Source organism: Hemitrygon akajei, chromosome 14 (genome assembly GCF_048418815.1).
Source record: "Hemitrygon akajei chromosome 14, sHemAka1.3, whole genome shotgun sequence".
Classification (NCBI taxonomy): domain Eukaryota; kingdom Metazoa; phylum Chordata; class Chondrichthyes; order Myliobatiformes; family Dasyatidae; genus Hemitrygon; species Hemitrygon akajei.
The window spans coordinates 21,236,362-21,251,928 of NC_133137.1; the positions used below are offsets into that span (position 1 = coordinate 21,236,362).

General features: G+C 41.2%; 1 protein-coding gene across 2 annotated transcripts in view; it reads left to right on the plus strand.

Moving 5' to 3' along the window:
* LOC140738383 (sarcoplasmic/endoplasmic reticulum calcium ATPase 2) overlaps nucleotides 1-15,567 on the plus strand; it is a 100,550-nt gene that overhangs the window by 26,796 nt on the left and 58,187 nt on the right. For both annotated transcript variants that reach the window (XR_012101368.1, XM_073065618.1), the window contains exon 5: nucleotides 1,544-1,682. Coding sequence is in view for 1 of the 2 variants with exons in the window: in XM_073065618.1 (XP_072921719.1) it covers nucleotides 1,544-1,682 (139 nt within the window). In the remaining variant the exon portion in view is untranslated. The remainder of the gene's footprint in view (nucleotides 1-1,543; nucleotides 1,683-15,567) is intronic.

Sequence of the window (15,567 nt, forward strand, 5' to 3'; positions counted from 1 at the left end):
GTGGAGGGAGGGAAATAGTTTGATAATGCTGTTTGACTAGTAAACTTGCCCTGGGCAATTTGGGTACGTATCTGTAAAGCCACTACATTTCTTTTGGAGGTCTTTTTTTGTGAAAATCTATTATCTTTTAACATTGGTAGTAAATACTCTTTGCCTTGTATCTTTTCAATTCTGGAAGACTAGTTCAGTAATATAAAACACAGAACATTTATAGGGAGCAAATCTTAGTAGCATAATATGGAAAAAAATATACCAGTGTATACTTTCATTTCTTATTCACTTTATTTTTGTTCCACTGCCACTCTCAATTTTTAGCACAGTAGACTCCACTTAACCTGAAGGCTCTTTGGAAATGTTTCCTTCAGGTATTACTATCTCATAAAAGTGCTTTGGCGCTCTTCTTTGCTTTCATTTTTCCTCTCAATGTAATAATATTTGGCTTTGTTATGTAAAAAGATTTCTTGACCTTCACTCCTACTCTCCCCAAAGTCTCGGAGCATTCAGACTCTTAATGTGTTTTTTATTCTTTCAATGCTCTCGATCTCTGCCACTCCTGCCATCTAGCCTACGAATGAAAGAATGCAGATATTTGCCAATGTGCAGTTCATGAATTCACGCACCAGCCAGTTAATACTGAGGCAGCCAATTTTCTTTTTTTGCTGTTATATTAAAGTAGTAAGTTCTGGGTGTTGTGAGCAGTTCAAAATGCCTTTGCTGTTCAAGCAGTTTTAAGGTGCAGAACCAACTGTTAAAATCAATATTTTAATACAGAACTCCATTCATTGTGCTTTCTCAGATGCTTCAAAGCAGCTTAGAACAATTGAGCTGTTTTTTCATTGTAGTCGTTGTTGTAATGCAAGAAAAACAGTAGCCAATTTGCACATAGGAAGATCCTACAACTGGGATTTAATAATGACCAGAACAAGTTAAATGACTCTGGTGCAGGGCTTCCCAAACTTTTTAATACCATGGATCCCTACCATTAACCGAGGGGTCTGTGGACCCCAGACTGGGAACCCCTGGTTAAGAGGATTATTGTCCAAGCCTTCAGTGCAGTCAATGGTAAAATGAAGAATGTTTAGAAGATGGATGTTGTGTAAACTGTAGAATGGTGAAACTAACTTGATTTGACAAACTCAGCATTTTTATAATCTGTTCTTATAAGAACTGGTGATTCAATAGGTCTGAGAAATGACACATTGGAATGCACTTTTGGATTGAAAATAACTTTTTTTGTCAGTCAAATTATTTTTAGATTCTAAAGGAAGTTGGTTATAATTTTTGGCTATTTCTGTATTCCCAGTTCACTTCCATTTGCTATAGCAGTTGCTGCTGAGATGTATTTTGAGAAGCAAGCTTTTTGGTTCATATTTTTATTTGCTGGCACTATTCCATATTTCAGAGTTCCAACCTTAGTGAATGGGCATCAGTTCCCAATTCTTCCATATGCAGGGGAAGCATTTAAAATATAGGTACAACAAAAGCTGAAAATCTATTGTTAACATTTTCTAAGTACTAAACAACTTCCTACCTGCCCTTTCAGGAAAGGAACGCAGAAAATGCTATTGAAGCCCTTAAAGAATATGAACCTGAAATGGGAAAGGTTTATCGGCAAGATAGAAAAAGCGTACAGCGGATCAAGGCCAGAGATCTTGTCCCTGGCGACATCGTGGAAGTGGCAGGTAAGTTGTTGATATTGTGCAATATTGATGAGTCTCTTGATGATAAAGTTTGAAATTTCTCTGAGTCACGTATGGTCTGTCATCCAGAGTGTATTCATATTACCTTGAAATTTATTTGTGCAAACGGAGTAGTGTCAAATCATTTGCAGTTAGATCAAACAAGACTTGATTCATGTTCATAATATAATCTGTCTTGGGATTCAGTCTTGCATGGTTTTGTGAAATAGTTCACATAATACACAAAGTTTGTGTAAGAGCAATAGATTAGAAAGTGATGACAATCTAAGTAATTGGGGAAAACTTGTGGCAGATGGAGTTAGGTGTGGGGTGATTATAATTCATCAAGTATCCAAATATTGTTACTGCTAGAAGAATAAGTAAAGGTACTTGGATATCATTTTTCATAAATCAAACTCTATTTTGCACAGGCTTTTTAAAAAAAAAAATGATCTATTTAGTATGAAATGAGAAAGCTTTTCTGATGCTCAGTCTGCACGGGCCATCTCACATAGCCTTCAGTTGTAAATACTGAGCATCAAGAAGGATGTTGGCTCCGGGTAACATTTAGTTCATTGTTACACTGGGGATTAAAACATTGAGTCAAGGGGACAGGTTTTAATTTTGATTTCCTCCAAATTTTCAATTGGTAGATAATTGAATTAGAATACTGTGGATTGCAGTTAATTGGAACACATTGGGACCAGTACATTTTGGCCCAATTAAGTGGCTGTCCCAGTTGGCTGGAAGTTCATGGGAATAGTTAAAAGAGTATTTATATATTTTTTTAAAAAGGACAAACTGCCATTTAACTGAGTAACAAATTATAATAAATAATGAAATACAGAACAAATTAAACATTACCAATATCACTGCAGTACTGTAAAACTGTTTTAGTTCCTAATAGTTATATATGGAGGAATTCATCCAGTGTATGTGGCTGTGTTCTTATTACTGAGTGTAAATTAACAAAATCAGCAGAGACACCTTGTGTAGATAATGGACTTCATTCAGACAATGCTATTAATGATGTGCATCCTCCAAATCTTCATTTTCATTGTAATATTCTAGATAATTGTAGATACCTTAATTCTTCATACTTCCTAACTTGTTGAAATAATGAAATAGTTTCATTTCCACTCCTAGCTGTTTCTGGCAGCACCAAGTCTGACTATTTGAAGTCACAGTGAGCAAAAGAGTTCTGAATGGTCTTGTTGCTTATTTCTCGCCAGCTATCAGTGACAAAACTCACTGCTTTTTGAAACAAAGACACAACTGACGCTATTTAAAAACTGTTCCCTCTAACCACAGTGTAGCATCTTAAGGCCATACACGAGCACGTGACTGACGCTAATTAGAAGCTGTTCGCCAGCAGTCTCCTGTCACAATCAAGCAGCAGAGTCCCAAATGAATGAAGGGAATCTCGTCTATTCTCTTGATTAATTTTTGTTCTTTAAGAGTTGTCCCAAATAAGAGACTGCCCCAATTAACTGGAATCCATTGTATTTAAATTATTAAGATTGTTATTGTAAAGAAGGAAGCATAATTAAAATTGGCCAATTGGGAATGAAATCAGGGAATTCTTTTACAAGAATGATGTTGGAAATCAGGAAGTTTTCTCCACAGCACCTACACCTGAAGAAAATTTGGGTTATTTGAGATACGCAGGACTGAGGTACTTTTGCAAGCAACTATTTGGTTATGCATCTGTTTTCAAGGGAAGGTGTGTAAATTAACTTGAGCTGAAGATCAACCATGGTTTAATGGAAAGATAGCGGCCAAATGACCAATTCCTGTTTTTAAGGTCTGTGTTCACATTTAACAATAGTGACTTTTATGCTGGGGTATCTACATTTTCATTTGGGAATCTAAATGATAGTAGCAGTTCATATTTTTGTTTGGATTGTTTGTAGCCTAGCGTGGAAGATAACAGTGATCATTCAGAGTCGTTAAAACTGGTCGATGCATTTTCCCCGAAGGCTGCTGAAGCTCTTAGTTGCTATGTGACATAGTTTAACTCATTGATTAGCTGCTTGTTGCTATGTTATTTGCTTCAATAAAAGTAATGTGGCTGGCAAGCAAAGTTGCCGAGGACACAAATATGGCAGCTCTGCTCCTGATAGTAACGTTCTCTGTTAAATGCAGTGGCGTGCAAAAGCTTGGGTGCCCCTGGTCAAAATTCCTGTTACCGTGAATAGCTAAGCAAGTATAAGATGACCTGATTTCCAAAAGGCATAAAGTTAAAGGTGACACATTTCTTTAATATTTTAAGCAAGATTACTTTTTTATTTCCATCTTTTACAGTTTCAAAATAACAAAAAAGGAAAAGGGCCTGAAGCAAAAGTTTGGGCACCCTGCATGGTCTGTACTTAGTAACACCCTCTTTGGCAAGGATCACAGCTTGTAAATGCTTTCTGTAGCCAGCTAAGAGTCTTTCAATTCTTATTTGGGGGATTTTTGCCCATTCTGCCTTGCAAAAGGCTTCTAGTTCTGTGAGATTCTTGGGCCATCTTGCATGCACTGCTCTTTTGAGGTCTATCCACAGATTTTCAATGATGTTTAGGTCGGGGGACTGTGAGGACCATTGCAAAACCTTCAGCTTGCGCCTCTTGAGGTGTGTTTAGGATCAATATCCTGTTTTGGAAGCTATCCTCTTTTAATCTTCAGCTTTTTTACAGATGGCGTGATGTTTGCTTTCAGAATTTGCTGGTATTTAATTGAATTCATTCTTCCCTCTACCAGTGAAATGTTCCCTGTGCCACTGGCTGCAACACAAGGCCAAAGCATGATCGATCCGCCCCCTTGCTTAACAGTTGGAGAGGTATTCTTTTCATGACATTCTGTACCCTTTTTTCTCCAAACATACCTTTGCTCATTGCGGCCAAAAATTTCTATTTTAACTTAATCAGTCCACAGGACTTGTTTCCAAAATGCATCAGGCTTGTTTAGATGTTCCTTTGCAAACTTCTGACACTGAATTTTGTGGTGAGGACGCAGGAAAGGTTTTCTTCTGATGGCTCTTCCATGAAGGTTATATTTGTGCAGGTGTCGCTGCACAGTAGAACAGTGCACCACCACTTCAGAGTCTGCTAAATCTTCCTGAAGGTCTTTTGCAGTCAAACGGGGGTTTTGATTTGCCTTTCTAGCAATCCTACGAGCAGTTCTCTCGGAAAGTTTTCTTGGTCTTACAGACCTCAACTTGACCTCCACCGTTCCTGTTAACTGCCATTTCTTAATTACATTACAAACTGAGGAAATGGCTACCTGAAAACTCTCTGCTATCTTCTTATAGCCTTCTCTTGCTTTGTCGGCTTCATTTATTTTAATTTTCAGAGTGCTAGGCAGCTGCTTAGAGGAGCCCATGGCTGCTGATTGTTGGGACAAGGTTTGAGGAGTCGGTATTTATAAAGCTTTGAAATTTGCATCATCTGGCCTTTCCTAACGATGATTGTGAACAAGCCATAGCCCTAACAAGTTAATTAAGGTCTGAGACCTTGGTAAAAGTTATCTGAGAGCTCAGATCTCTTGGTGTGCCCAAACCTTTGCATGGTGCTCCTTTCCTTTTTTCACTCTAAAATTGTACAAAACAAAAATAATACACTAATCTTGCTTAAAATGTTGAAAAGAATGTTTCATCTTTAACTCTATGACTTCTGGAGATCAGTTCATCTTCTACTCACTTAACTATTCACAGTAACAGAAATTTTGACCAGGTGTGCCCAAACTTTTGCATGCCACTGTACATCACACTGAATGATACAGACTCAGAAAATAATTGATCAATACTGGTTGCCATTTAGCATCCCAGGGTGCTAACTTGAAATGCGGATAGAATCCAGGACTGCGAAATGGGAAATGTAATTTCAGTTTTCATCCAGCTGATTGTGGAGGAACTAAACCATTCTCTGTAGCATTTCTTCAGCTCTAGGGTAGAGGAGATCGGGGGAGCTCCAACAAATCTTGCAAAAACCTTAACTGCAACGTTTAATATAAATGAGTGAGGGAGAGGGTGGGAGGGAAACCGTGTTTATGATTTTTAGTGATATTTAATTCTGCCTAATGGAGGCTTTAGTCCCAGTGGGGTTTTAATTTTAATTTGCCTTCCTCCATTCATCTTCTGCCGTAATAGATTCATGCAAAATACCGTTGTTTAGTTGAAGAGCATTAGGATATCAGTGCATCTTTTGTATGTGTTGACATCAATGTTCAGCTTGTGGAATTTGGGAGCAAGGTAAGAGAGGGAGAAGTCAAATCTGTTGAGAAGATTCGATGTGTGATCAGAAACACACAAAAAAAATTAAGGAGTGGTTACTTTGAATGACTTTCATTGTATTGCTACTTTTTGGCATCCCTCCGTTCAGAGAGACACTTGTTTATCTGGATGAGTGCACCAGCTCTTGTCAGTTAATAAGATCATTTACCCCAGTGTTAGTCTCCTGCACTAACTCTATATTCTGTGATTCCATTAACATTGTACACTGTACTAAAAACGTACAAAGTGACTGAACTTTCACAACTCTTTTCGATAAAGTAAAGGTTCGCTCACTTTGGTGATGAAGAAATTTCTTCGCAGTCTAGACTTTAGTGGCCAATTCCTTACGATGCTACTTTACCCACCTTTTTCTTTTGCCCGTTACACCGCTGGGATTTAGGGCAGCAATGAAGGTCCTCTGTCTCCGGCAGTGTTCACAGCTTCCTTCACCGTGTCGGTAGCTTCCTCTCGGTTTACTGTCAGTCATTCAAGTCCTGGGTGGAGACTCAGGAATACTGTCACACACAGATGTAGAAAGATTCTTCACTGCTGTTTCTGTAACAGTTTTGTTTGACCAGTCGGGGTTGTTAGCCCTGAGCTGACCTCCCCCTGGACCACTGTTCTACCCACGAGAACCGCAACCTTGTGGTTTGAAGACTTGTATGCTTCAATGATCAGGAAAACTATGATGGCTGGAATCAGGGTTTTGTGCTTTGGCTCCAGGTAGGGTCACCCATGCCAAACAGGTCAAAGGGTAGAGGCCAGATTAACACACCTTGGCCAGAGAAAATGTTGCCCCTCAGTCTAGCTTTTCAAGCACTAATAATTACTGATTCATTGACTTAGTTCTTGTTCTTGAGAATGAAAGGAGTGCTTTAAGCTGTTCATGCTCTTCAACAGAACAAGCTTAGTTCAGTTTATCTATTTGGAATATTCAGGCACGTACACCCTTACTCTCCAGCTTCCAAGCACCTCTCCTTTCCATGGCACCTGGTAAACAACTCGTCCTCCAAGATTTGCGCTCATGGTTACAAAGAACACTATCCATTTGCTAACTGTCTTCTTCGTTTTTTTTTGTTTTTCCAATGTGAAAGTGTCTCTCTACTACTGTCCTGTGTTAAGTTTGCTCATCCTTCTTCCAATCTCTATTCTTGGCCTCATGCACTGCAAGAGCTTCATACCTGTTGCTACCTCTACCTCCTGCCTCTGGAACCTGCCTCATGCATGGTCACGTTCTCCTGTGCCCCTCAACCAACAAATTCTGCAGTATTTATTCCAAGGGCTGAGGCTCAGAACAAAGAATCCAGGGAACCTTCTCCTGCTACCCCACCACCCTAACCCACTGTAGTTCATCAATGCTGAGCTGAGGTTCTTTGAACTGCAGATGTGGTCCCCATCTACTACAGCTACAACACATGTCCTGCCTTGCCTCAATTTACATAAGAAATTAATCAAATTAATTCTGGGGAAAGGCTAACCTTTTGTCCTCTCCTTGCATCAGTTCCTTGCTAATCCCTGCTGTGGTAACATGTACAACCAACGATTTACTGTTTCTAAAAATCCTCACTTTTGTTAACTAGGGAACAGAACCTGTTAACTTCTAGTTGGTGACTTCCCGTTACACTGCTGGCATTTGGGGCAGCAATGAATGTCCTCCATCTCTGCCTGTCCTTGGTCATCTCCATTGTGTCCCAGGTGTGGTTCAGTGTCCTCATTTCTGCCCCCACGGTACGGCGACAAGTTGTCTTTGGTCTCCTGCATTTCTTCTGTCCTTTGGGAGTCCAATGAAGTGCTTGACGATGGAGTTGGCCTCTCTTCTCATCTCGTGCCCAACCCATCTCCAATGTTTCCTCATGATGTTTGTGGCCATGTCATCTTGGTGACACGGAAGGAGTAGGGTGTGGCTGGAGGTCGGTCTTGGTCCGGAAAATACAGAGGATCTTCCAGAGGCTGCACAACGTGGAATGACAACAGCCTGGCAAGGTCGTTGCCATGTGCCAGCATTCTAACCCGTACAAGAGTGTGAAACAGAACATGGCTCTGGTATGGCTTTATCTTGGTATGGACACTGTACTTGGAAACTTAGAAAACCTACAGCACAGTACAGGCCCTTCGGCCCACAAAGTTGTGCCGAACACGTCCCTACCTTAGAAGTTACTAGGCTTACCTAAGCCCTCTATTTTACTAAGCTCCTTGTACCTATCCAAAAGGCCCTTAAAAGACCCTATCGTATCTGCCTCCACCACTGTTGCCGGCAGCCCTTTCCACACACTCACCACTCTCTGAGTAAAAAAAACTTACCCCTGATATTTCCTCTGTACCTACTCCCCAGCACCTTAAACCTGAATCCTCTTGTGGCAACCATTTCAGCCCTGGGAAAAAGCCTCTGACTATCCACACGATCAATGCCTCTCATCATCTTGTACATCTCTATCAGGTTACCTCTCATCCTCCTTCGCTCCAAGGAGAAAAGACCGCGTTCACTCAACCTATTCTCATAAGGCATGCTCCCCAATCCAGGCAACATCCTTGTACGTCTCCTCTGCACCCTTTCTATGACTTCCACATCCTTCCTGTACTGAGGTGACCAGAACTGAGCACAGTACTCCAAGTGGGATCTGACCAGGGTCCTATATAGCTGCAACATCACCTCTCAGCTCCTAAATTCAATTCCACGATTGAGGACTTGGTTGATCTGTTAACTTTAACTAATGACATCATTACCTGACAGCCTACAAACAAGTAGTTTGCCAGTTTACTCAACTTGGTTGCCCTCGCAAGTCATAGAATTATATAGAATGTTTTGTCTTTTTGTGAAACAAAGAAGCTAAATGAAATTGCCAGTGCAGGGGGCAACAGCTGGCATGTGTCCTAATCTGTATTTCTGCATTAAGCTGCCACGATAGAACGTTTTTGTTTTTCTTTCTATCGGAAGGTTTTATTTTCCATGAAATTCGGTCACGGGTTCGTCATCAAAGCTTTTTTTCAGATTCACCAGGACAAAATTCACAATCTATTCGATTTCTCAAAATGCCGTAATGTCACCGGTTGAGTCATTTTCTTGATAAGAATACTCACAGCTTCAGTAGCATTGTGAATTGGTTATTTGTATGCTGGGGTTCTTCAGTCCATTTTTTGAGTAGCTTAATTGTACATTTGGAGTAGAGGTTCCCAACATTATTTATACCATGGACCAATATCAGTTAAGCTAAGGTTCCATGAGCCCCAGGTTGTGAACCCCTGACTTACAGGAGACTTGATGACCACGGACAAGCCTTTATCGCCGTTACTTAGTAAATATTTTTGCAACTATCTAGGTACTGAATTTGTTCACTTTTTTTTTAATCCTCTAAGGTCTGGATTGAATAAAGACTGATAAATTAAACTTACTGTCTGATTGTAGGCTTTGTAGATGTTTAAAGCTTTGTGAATAAATAGTTAAATTTAAATTGGCCACTTTTTATACATTTCCTTGCACCGTCCATCAGATGGTGAATTTTAGAGTTTCTGTCTTAATATGAGGCTGGCTGGTGGTGTAGTGGCATCAGCACCGGACTTCAAGGCAGATGGTCCCGAGTTCAAGCCCAGCTGGGTCCCAACCTGGGCAGCAGCAGTGTCTGCGCAGAATGAAGGCCTGGCAATCTACTTCTGTATCCTGCCATGAAAACCGTGTGGTCCATGAGGTCACAAAGAGTCAGACTTGACTAAGCAACTGAACAACAACAATTTTTAATATATGGGTGGCGGGGTGGAGATACATCTCCACCAAAGGAGGTGTAAAGGTGCTTGTCTTTCCTTTTCCTACTTTGGAAGTGATCAAGCTGAGCTCCATTTGCCACCATTTCTTTTGTCATTTAGAGCAGCCAGCCCAGCCTATTGGTTCTCATGATAGCAGGCCATGAAACTGTACAATTTAGTCAGAACTTTTTTTCCCTCTCTCCTTGTTTGGTAATAGTAGAATCTGCTGAGCTCATACAGCTGTTTCTCCTTTCTGCTTGCTGGAGGAAAGAAAATCTTTGTAAACAAGCATTGCTGTAGCAACTGCGGTGTCACCAGTAAACTGACTGAAAAGATTAAACAATCACTGCAGATTTCCCTTTTAGTTTTAGTCTTTCTGTGTGCTTTTTACATTATTCCAATTTGCCCTGCACTGAACTTCTTAAAAATATGCATTTTGTCAGGAGCTCCAATCAGGAGAATAAAAGAGTAATTGATGCAGTGTAAAACTAGTAGCCTGTTTTAACACTTGACTGGATGGCCAGATAAGGAAATGGGCACTTTGCATGCTTGCTGCTCTTTTGTGACCATACTAATTGCACAATAGACCTTGATAGAGTGAATGTAATAGACCTTGATAGAGTGAATGTGGAGAGGATGTTCCCTATTGTGGGAGAGTCTTAAGACCAGGGGACACAGCTTCAGAATAAAGAGGCGTCGTTTTAGAACCGAGATGTGGAGGAATTTCTTTAGAGAATGGTGAATCTGTGGGATTTGTTACTGTGGGTGGCTGTGGAGGCCAAGAATACTTAAGGCAGAGGTTGATAGATTCTTGATTGTGTTAGGGCATGAAGGGATATGGGGGTTGGGGAGTGTAGGAAGGAGATTGGGGCTGAGAGGAAAATTGGATCAGAAGTGATGGGCCAAGTGGCCTAATTCTGCTCCTGTACCTGATGGTCTTATACAGGCAGTCCCCAGGTTACGAATGAGATCCGTTCCTAAGTTTGTCTTTAAGTTGGAATTGTAAGTTGGAACAGGTTAGCCTATCCTTCGATGCCTTTTGCCCTGGTGCACCTTTCTCCTCTCTCAAAATGTAGGTCCTTTCAGGCGTAAGCCAGTCTCATCTACATTAAATATTTGGTCTGGCAAATAACCACCATCCTCAATAATTTTTTTTCAACATTTCAGGAAAGTCACTCGTAACGCTTACATCTGCACTCGCTGCTTCACCTTGCACTTTAATATAATGTAAATTTGCCCTCACTTTGAAGCGATTGAGCCAACCCCTATTCACAACAAATTCTTCATCACAATCACCTTCACTTACTGCATGTGCAGCTTTTAAATCACTGAAAAGGCTTCCAGCCTTTTCTTGCACTAAAGTAAGGCTAATAGGCAAATTACGCTGATTTTGATCATCTAACCAAATTATCAATAGCCTTTCCATTTCAACCGCTGTGTTGCTTACTGATAATTACAGCTTTCATTGGGTAGGGCTGTAGCCTAATGCTTTTCCAATGACCGATGGTACTTCACCTCTTTCTGATCGCTTAATTATTTCCACTTTATTTTCAATCATGATCGTTTTCCTTCTCTTTGATGCATCACCAGCTCTTGCATCAGATTTACGCTTTGGAGGCATGGTTACACACACATTGTTAAGTCCCTGTAAATGTGATTGTGCAGAGAGTGAAATAAACACGAGCTGGGAATTATCGATCCATAATTTTAACCTGTTTACCGCGTCTGTCAACGGACCAGAAACACAGTGGACTCAGCAGCAGCTGCGGACGGCGGGTCCTGAGCTGCCCTGTGTCCTAAAGGCCCCCCGCATTGAAACAGGTTAAATGGGACAAGTGGGGGTGGTGCTGACTGGAAAAGGTGGGGGGGGGGGTCAGGGTCAATCTTGCTAAGAAAAATTTAAGCCAAATACAAAGTTACACACAGAACACAGTGTTAACGGCAACATGATCCGACTTTAAATGGCGGGCGGCGTTCTCCTGCCTCGAGCTGACAAATTTTTAATGTAATAGGCTTTATGGCACTCTGTTCGTAAATACAAGTTGTCCGTAAGTTGGACGTTCGTAACTCAGAGACTGCCTGTAACATATAAGGATTTTAAAATAAAGCATTTTCATTCTTTTATGTTGTCAAATTTCACAGTGTAAGTTATATATTTGGAGAAGGGCAAAACAGATACTGCCTTTTTAAATCTCCTACTTAACCAAGGTGCTCTTGCTTCATTCTGAGACGTACCCTTCATTCCTCCTTGTACTAGTACAGCATACCTTCTCTTTTTTTGTGCTTCACTATTTATTCTGCTCCCTTCTCAAGCTGCGTTGACTATTTTCCACAGCAGCAGGTTATTCCCAGTGGGCAAGTGTTTTACGCCAGTTTGCTAACAGAATAATTCAGAAACATGTTTGTGATCCTGAGTGTCATCTTTAACTGCTTTCGCTCTCTTACTTTTGTGCATCTTCCAGCGATTTGTAATTTATTTTTTAGTTCACTAGGGAGAGGTCAGTTTGATCACTTTATCAAGAGTGGTTCACCATCTAGCTACTGGTATAAATGAAGTACACTCAAACATTGGGCAAAGATTAGAGTTGCCTGCCGGATTTAGACTGGAAATTGAATCAGTACACCTGTTTTTAAAAGCTATTATTAATGCTTTTTGAGATAGTGATTTAGATGCATATCATTTTTTTTTACTGAGTTAAGTATTGTATGTAATTAGTTTTGCTACAACAAGTGTATGGGACATTGGAAAAAAGTTGAATTTCCCCATGGGGATGAATAAAGTATCTATCTATCTATCTATCTATCTATTTCTCAGAATGGATTACTAATGAATAACAGTTCCATGTGAGGTTGTACCAGATATGAAATTGGAGCAGGAAATGCCAACATTCTTATGTTAGCATCCCCAGTGTCAGGTAGAGGAGTTGGGTCCTTTTCAGGCTGAAGGGATGTCCAGACATCTGTTCTTGGCTCTCTCTGGTTTGCTATTGACCTGCTGGAGGTCAAAAAGTGTGAGCACAGGAAAGTTTCAGAAATGTGCTGTACCGTTACTAAAGGAGGAATGGCAAGCACATCTCAGAGCGATGTTTAAGGTGTCCAGTTTTGCCAATGGTGCAGAAATGGGTGGAAAGGGAAGTTGTAATGTGGATCTGATTATTGTTCAACGGGATATAAACTGGGCAAAGGCTAGCAAGTAGAATTTAGTATAGGGAAGCGTTTGAGATCATGCACTTTAGCAAGTGGCAGGTCCAACAAGTAGCTAACAAAGCAGATAGTATTTGGCTTCTATTGTGAAGAAGCTGGCAATTAAACATGAGGAGAATTTGTGCAGTTGTTCAGGGTATTGGTGAGGTCGCACCTGGAAAACTGTGCACGGCTTTAATCCCCTTGAATAAAGTACAAGATATCAGAGCTAGTCCAAAGGAAGAATCACCATCGAATTCCTGGGATGAACAGGTTTGCCTCTCATGAGAGGCTAGAGTGGTTGGATCTGTACACCCTGGACTTTGGAAGAGCAAGCAATGACTTTATTCAGACACAAGATCCTAAAGGGGCTTGACGTTGGGAGATTTTGAGATGCTGCACTGGTCTGCTGTTTTAATTTTCGGTATTTAGTGGGACACTGTGGACATTGATGCAGGTCCCTGAAGCAAGAGTCCTCCCTTTTTCATATATGCCATTGAACAATGGTATTAAGCAAGGGGCCTGTGGACCCCAGGTTGGGAACCCCTGCTCTAGAGTGTGCTGGAAATGATAAGGAATGCCTCTTTCAGCTGTTGGTGATACACTCCTTCCATGAGACAATACTGCTGGCAACCTTCCATTCCGACCTGGGCACTCGGCTTGGGACAGAATCTCAGGAAAGGAGGCGAGGGCAGCCAGAGGGGAGCATCGGAGAAGCTTCATTCTACTGAGACCTCTCTGAACTGTCCCCTCTCCCACTCTATTTTGCAAGGCTGCCATCACTGAGGTGTGTGTTCCTTGACCAAGCTCTTGTGCCAGGATTGCTGCTTCTGATTGTCGCTTCCTCATCCTGGAGTCTTTCAGGCCTTTGCTAGGGCTCACCGCTGCATCTGAGAAGTGACCCAGGCACTGCGCGTGCAAGTAAATTGTTTAATTTGGAATACGCCACACGTACTCAGCAGATGGTGATGCATCTGTGGACAGAAACAGAGTTGAGAAGCGTTAGGAGGCAGGGAAGGAAAGGAGAGGAGGTTGTGGGTGAATGTCTGTGATCATAGATGCACTAAAGGACAAAAATGGTGGTGCCAGTTTGGAGAGGGTGCTGAAAGTTTGTTGATTGCTGCTGATTTGTTTAAGAGGGGTGTTAATAGTAGGAGATGAATAAAGGCAAGAGAGATTTGAGCACCGAAACACCTTCGGTGCTGGAAATCTGGAACAAAACAGTGCTAGAAATACTCTGCAGATCAGGCAATATCTGAGGAAAGGAGAGTGGTAGTGTGGGCACATGCATAGACAAGTGTCAAGAAAGCACAAAATTGGGTGAAGCTTCATTCAGAACTGCATTGGTGGTCCCACTTTGGAAATCTGTTATCCCCTGGGTGTGAACCCCTCACATTGGATTTTGGTCCATCTTGCAAAAAATTGCAGGGGTGTTTATTGATCATTCAAGCAAAATGGAGCCTTGTTTTGTGCACAAAAGTCCAACATGAGTAAATATGCCAATGATATAATGGCTGAATAATGTTCTACACTGCTTTGTTTCTGAGGTGGCATTAAATTTAGAAGGGGGGTGGGGAGGGGAACTTGGACAATTTCACATTGCGGAATTGGCAAGTAAACTTTCTTCTGTTGATTTGATGCTTGTACCACGCAACAGAGCAGTTCAAACGTGGAATTATCTACCTCATGAGCAGTGATCCTAATTAAAGCTGCTATATTTGTTCGAGAAACTGATGTTTTGGGTCTCCCCGAGGGAGATTCAGTCAACATACGGAGTTTCTACTCCTCCCCCAGCTCGCAAAAGAGCCTGCACTCAAGATCCATTGCCTGGGAGAAAACTTATGGGAATGAGCTTCAAGTCTGTGTAGCATTTCAGGAAAAAATACTGATTTTTGAGCATTATTCCCTGGAGCTGGACAGATTATTCTGTCTATATGTAATGGTCCCACGGTATCATGCACCTTCCTAAACCTTTTGCTGAACCCTTCTTCAGACTTCTCTTTGTAGAGAATTTGCAGTATTATATCACCTGCAAATGCCAGAGTCCAGGAGAAGAAATCAGAACACCGGGAGAACTCAGCGGGTCAAGCAGCACCAATGGAAACTTGACCCGATGCGGGGTCTTGACCCAAAACGTCAGCTTACACCTCTTGCCTCCACAAGTGCTGCTCGACTTGCTAAGTTCTTGCAAGTGTTAATGTAAAGGTAAAAATGTTGGCATAAGTCACCTTTTATTCAGCAACTGATAGCTGTTGATAAGCATGGAAACAGCGCTAGCCTGAGATGTATTGGAGTACAAGGAGAATAATGTTTAGATAACATCAAGTTTACCCGTGGTAGAACAATGGAAGCATTGCAATAATTTGCAGGAATATGAAGTTTAGAGGTAATCAGTCATGGGTGAGCAATACAAAAATAAAATGAGTAGCAGTTCCTTTTGAAGTCTGTTACATTTTTTTTAATCATTAAAATCTTCCATGCATTGATGTGTAAGCAACTGCTGTGGACCAAGTTCTCAACGTCCCTGCATCCTTATCTCTTCTCACTATTTGAGTCGATGGTTGTGATTTTTTTTTACACATGCAGAAATCCACAGTCTTCACCTTGAGTTGCATAATGTGACGCGCCAGATGGCATCTTAAAAACTATTATAATTTTGTGAAGCCATTTGTGAAAATGGAGAGCATCCTGTGCTTGGTTGATACAATGACCCAG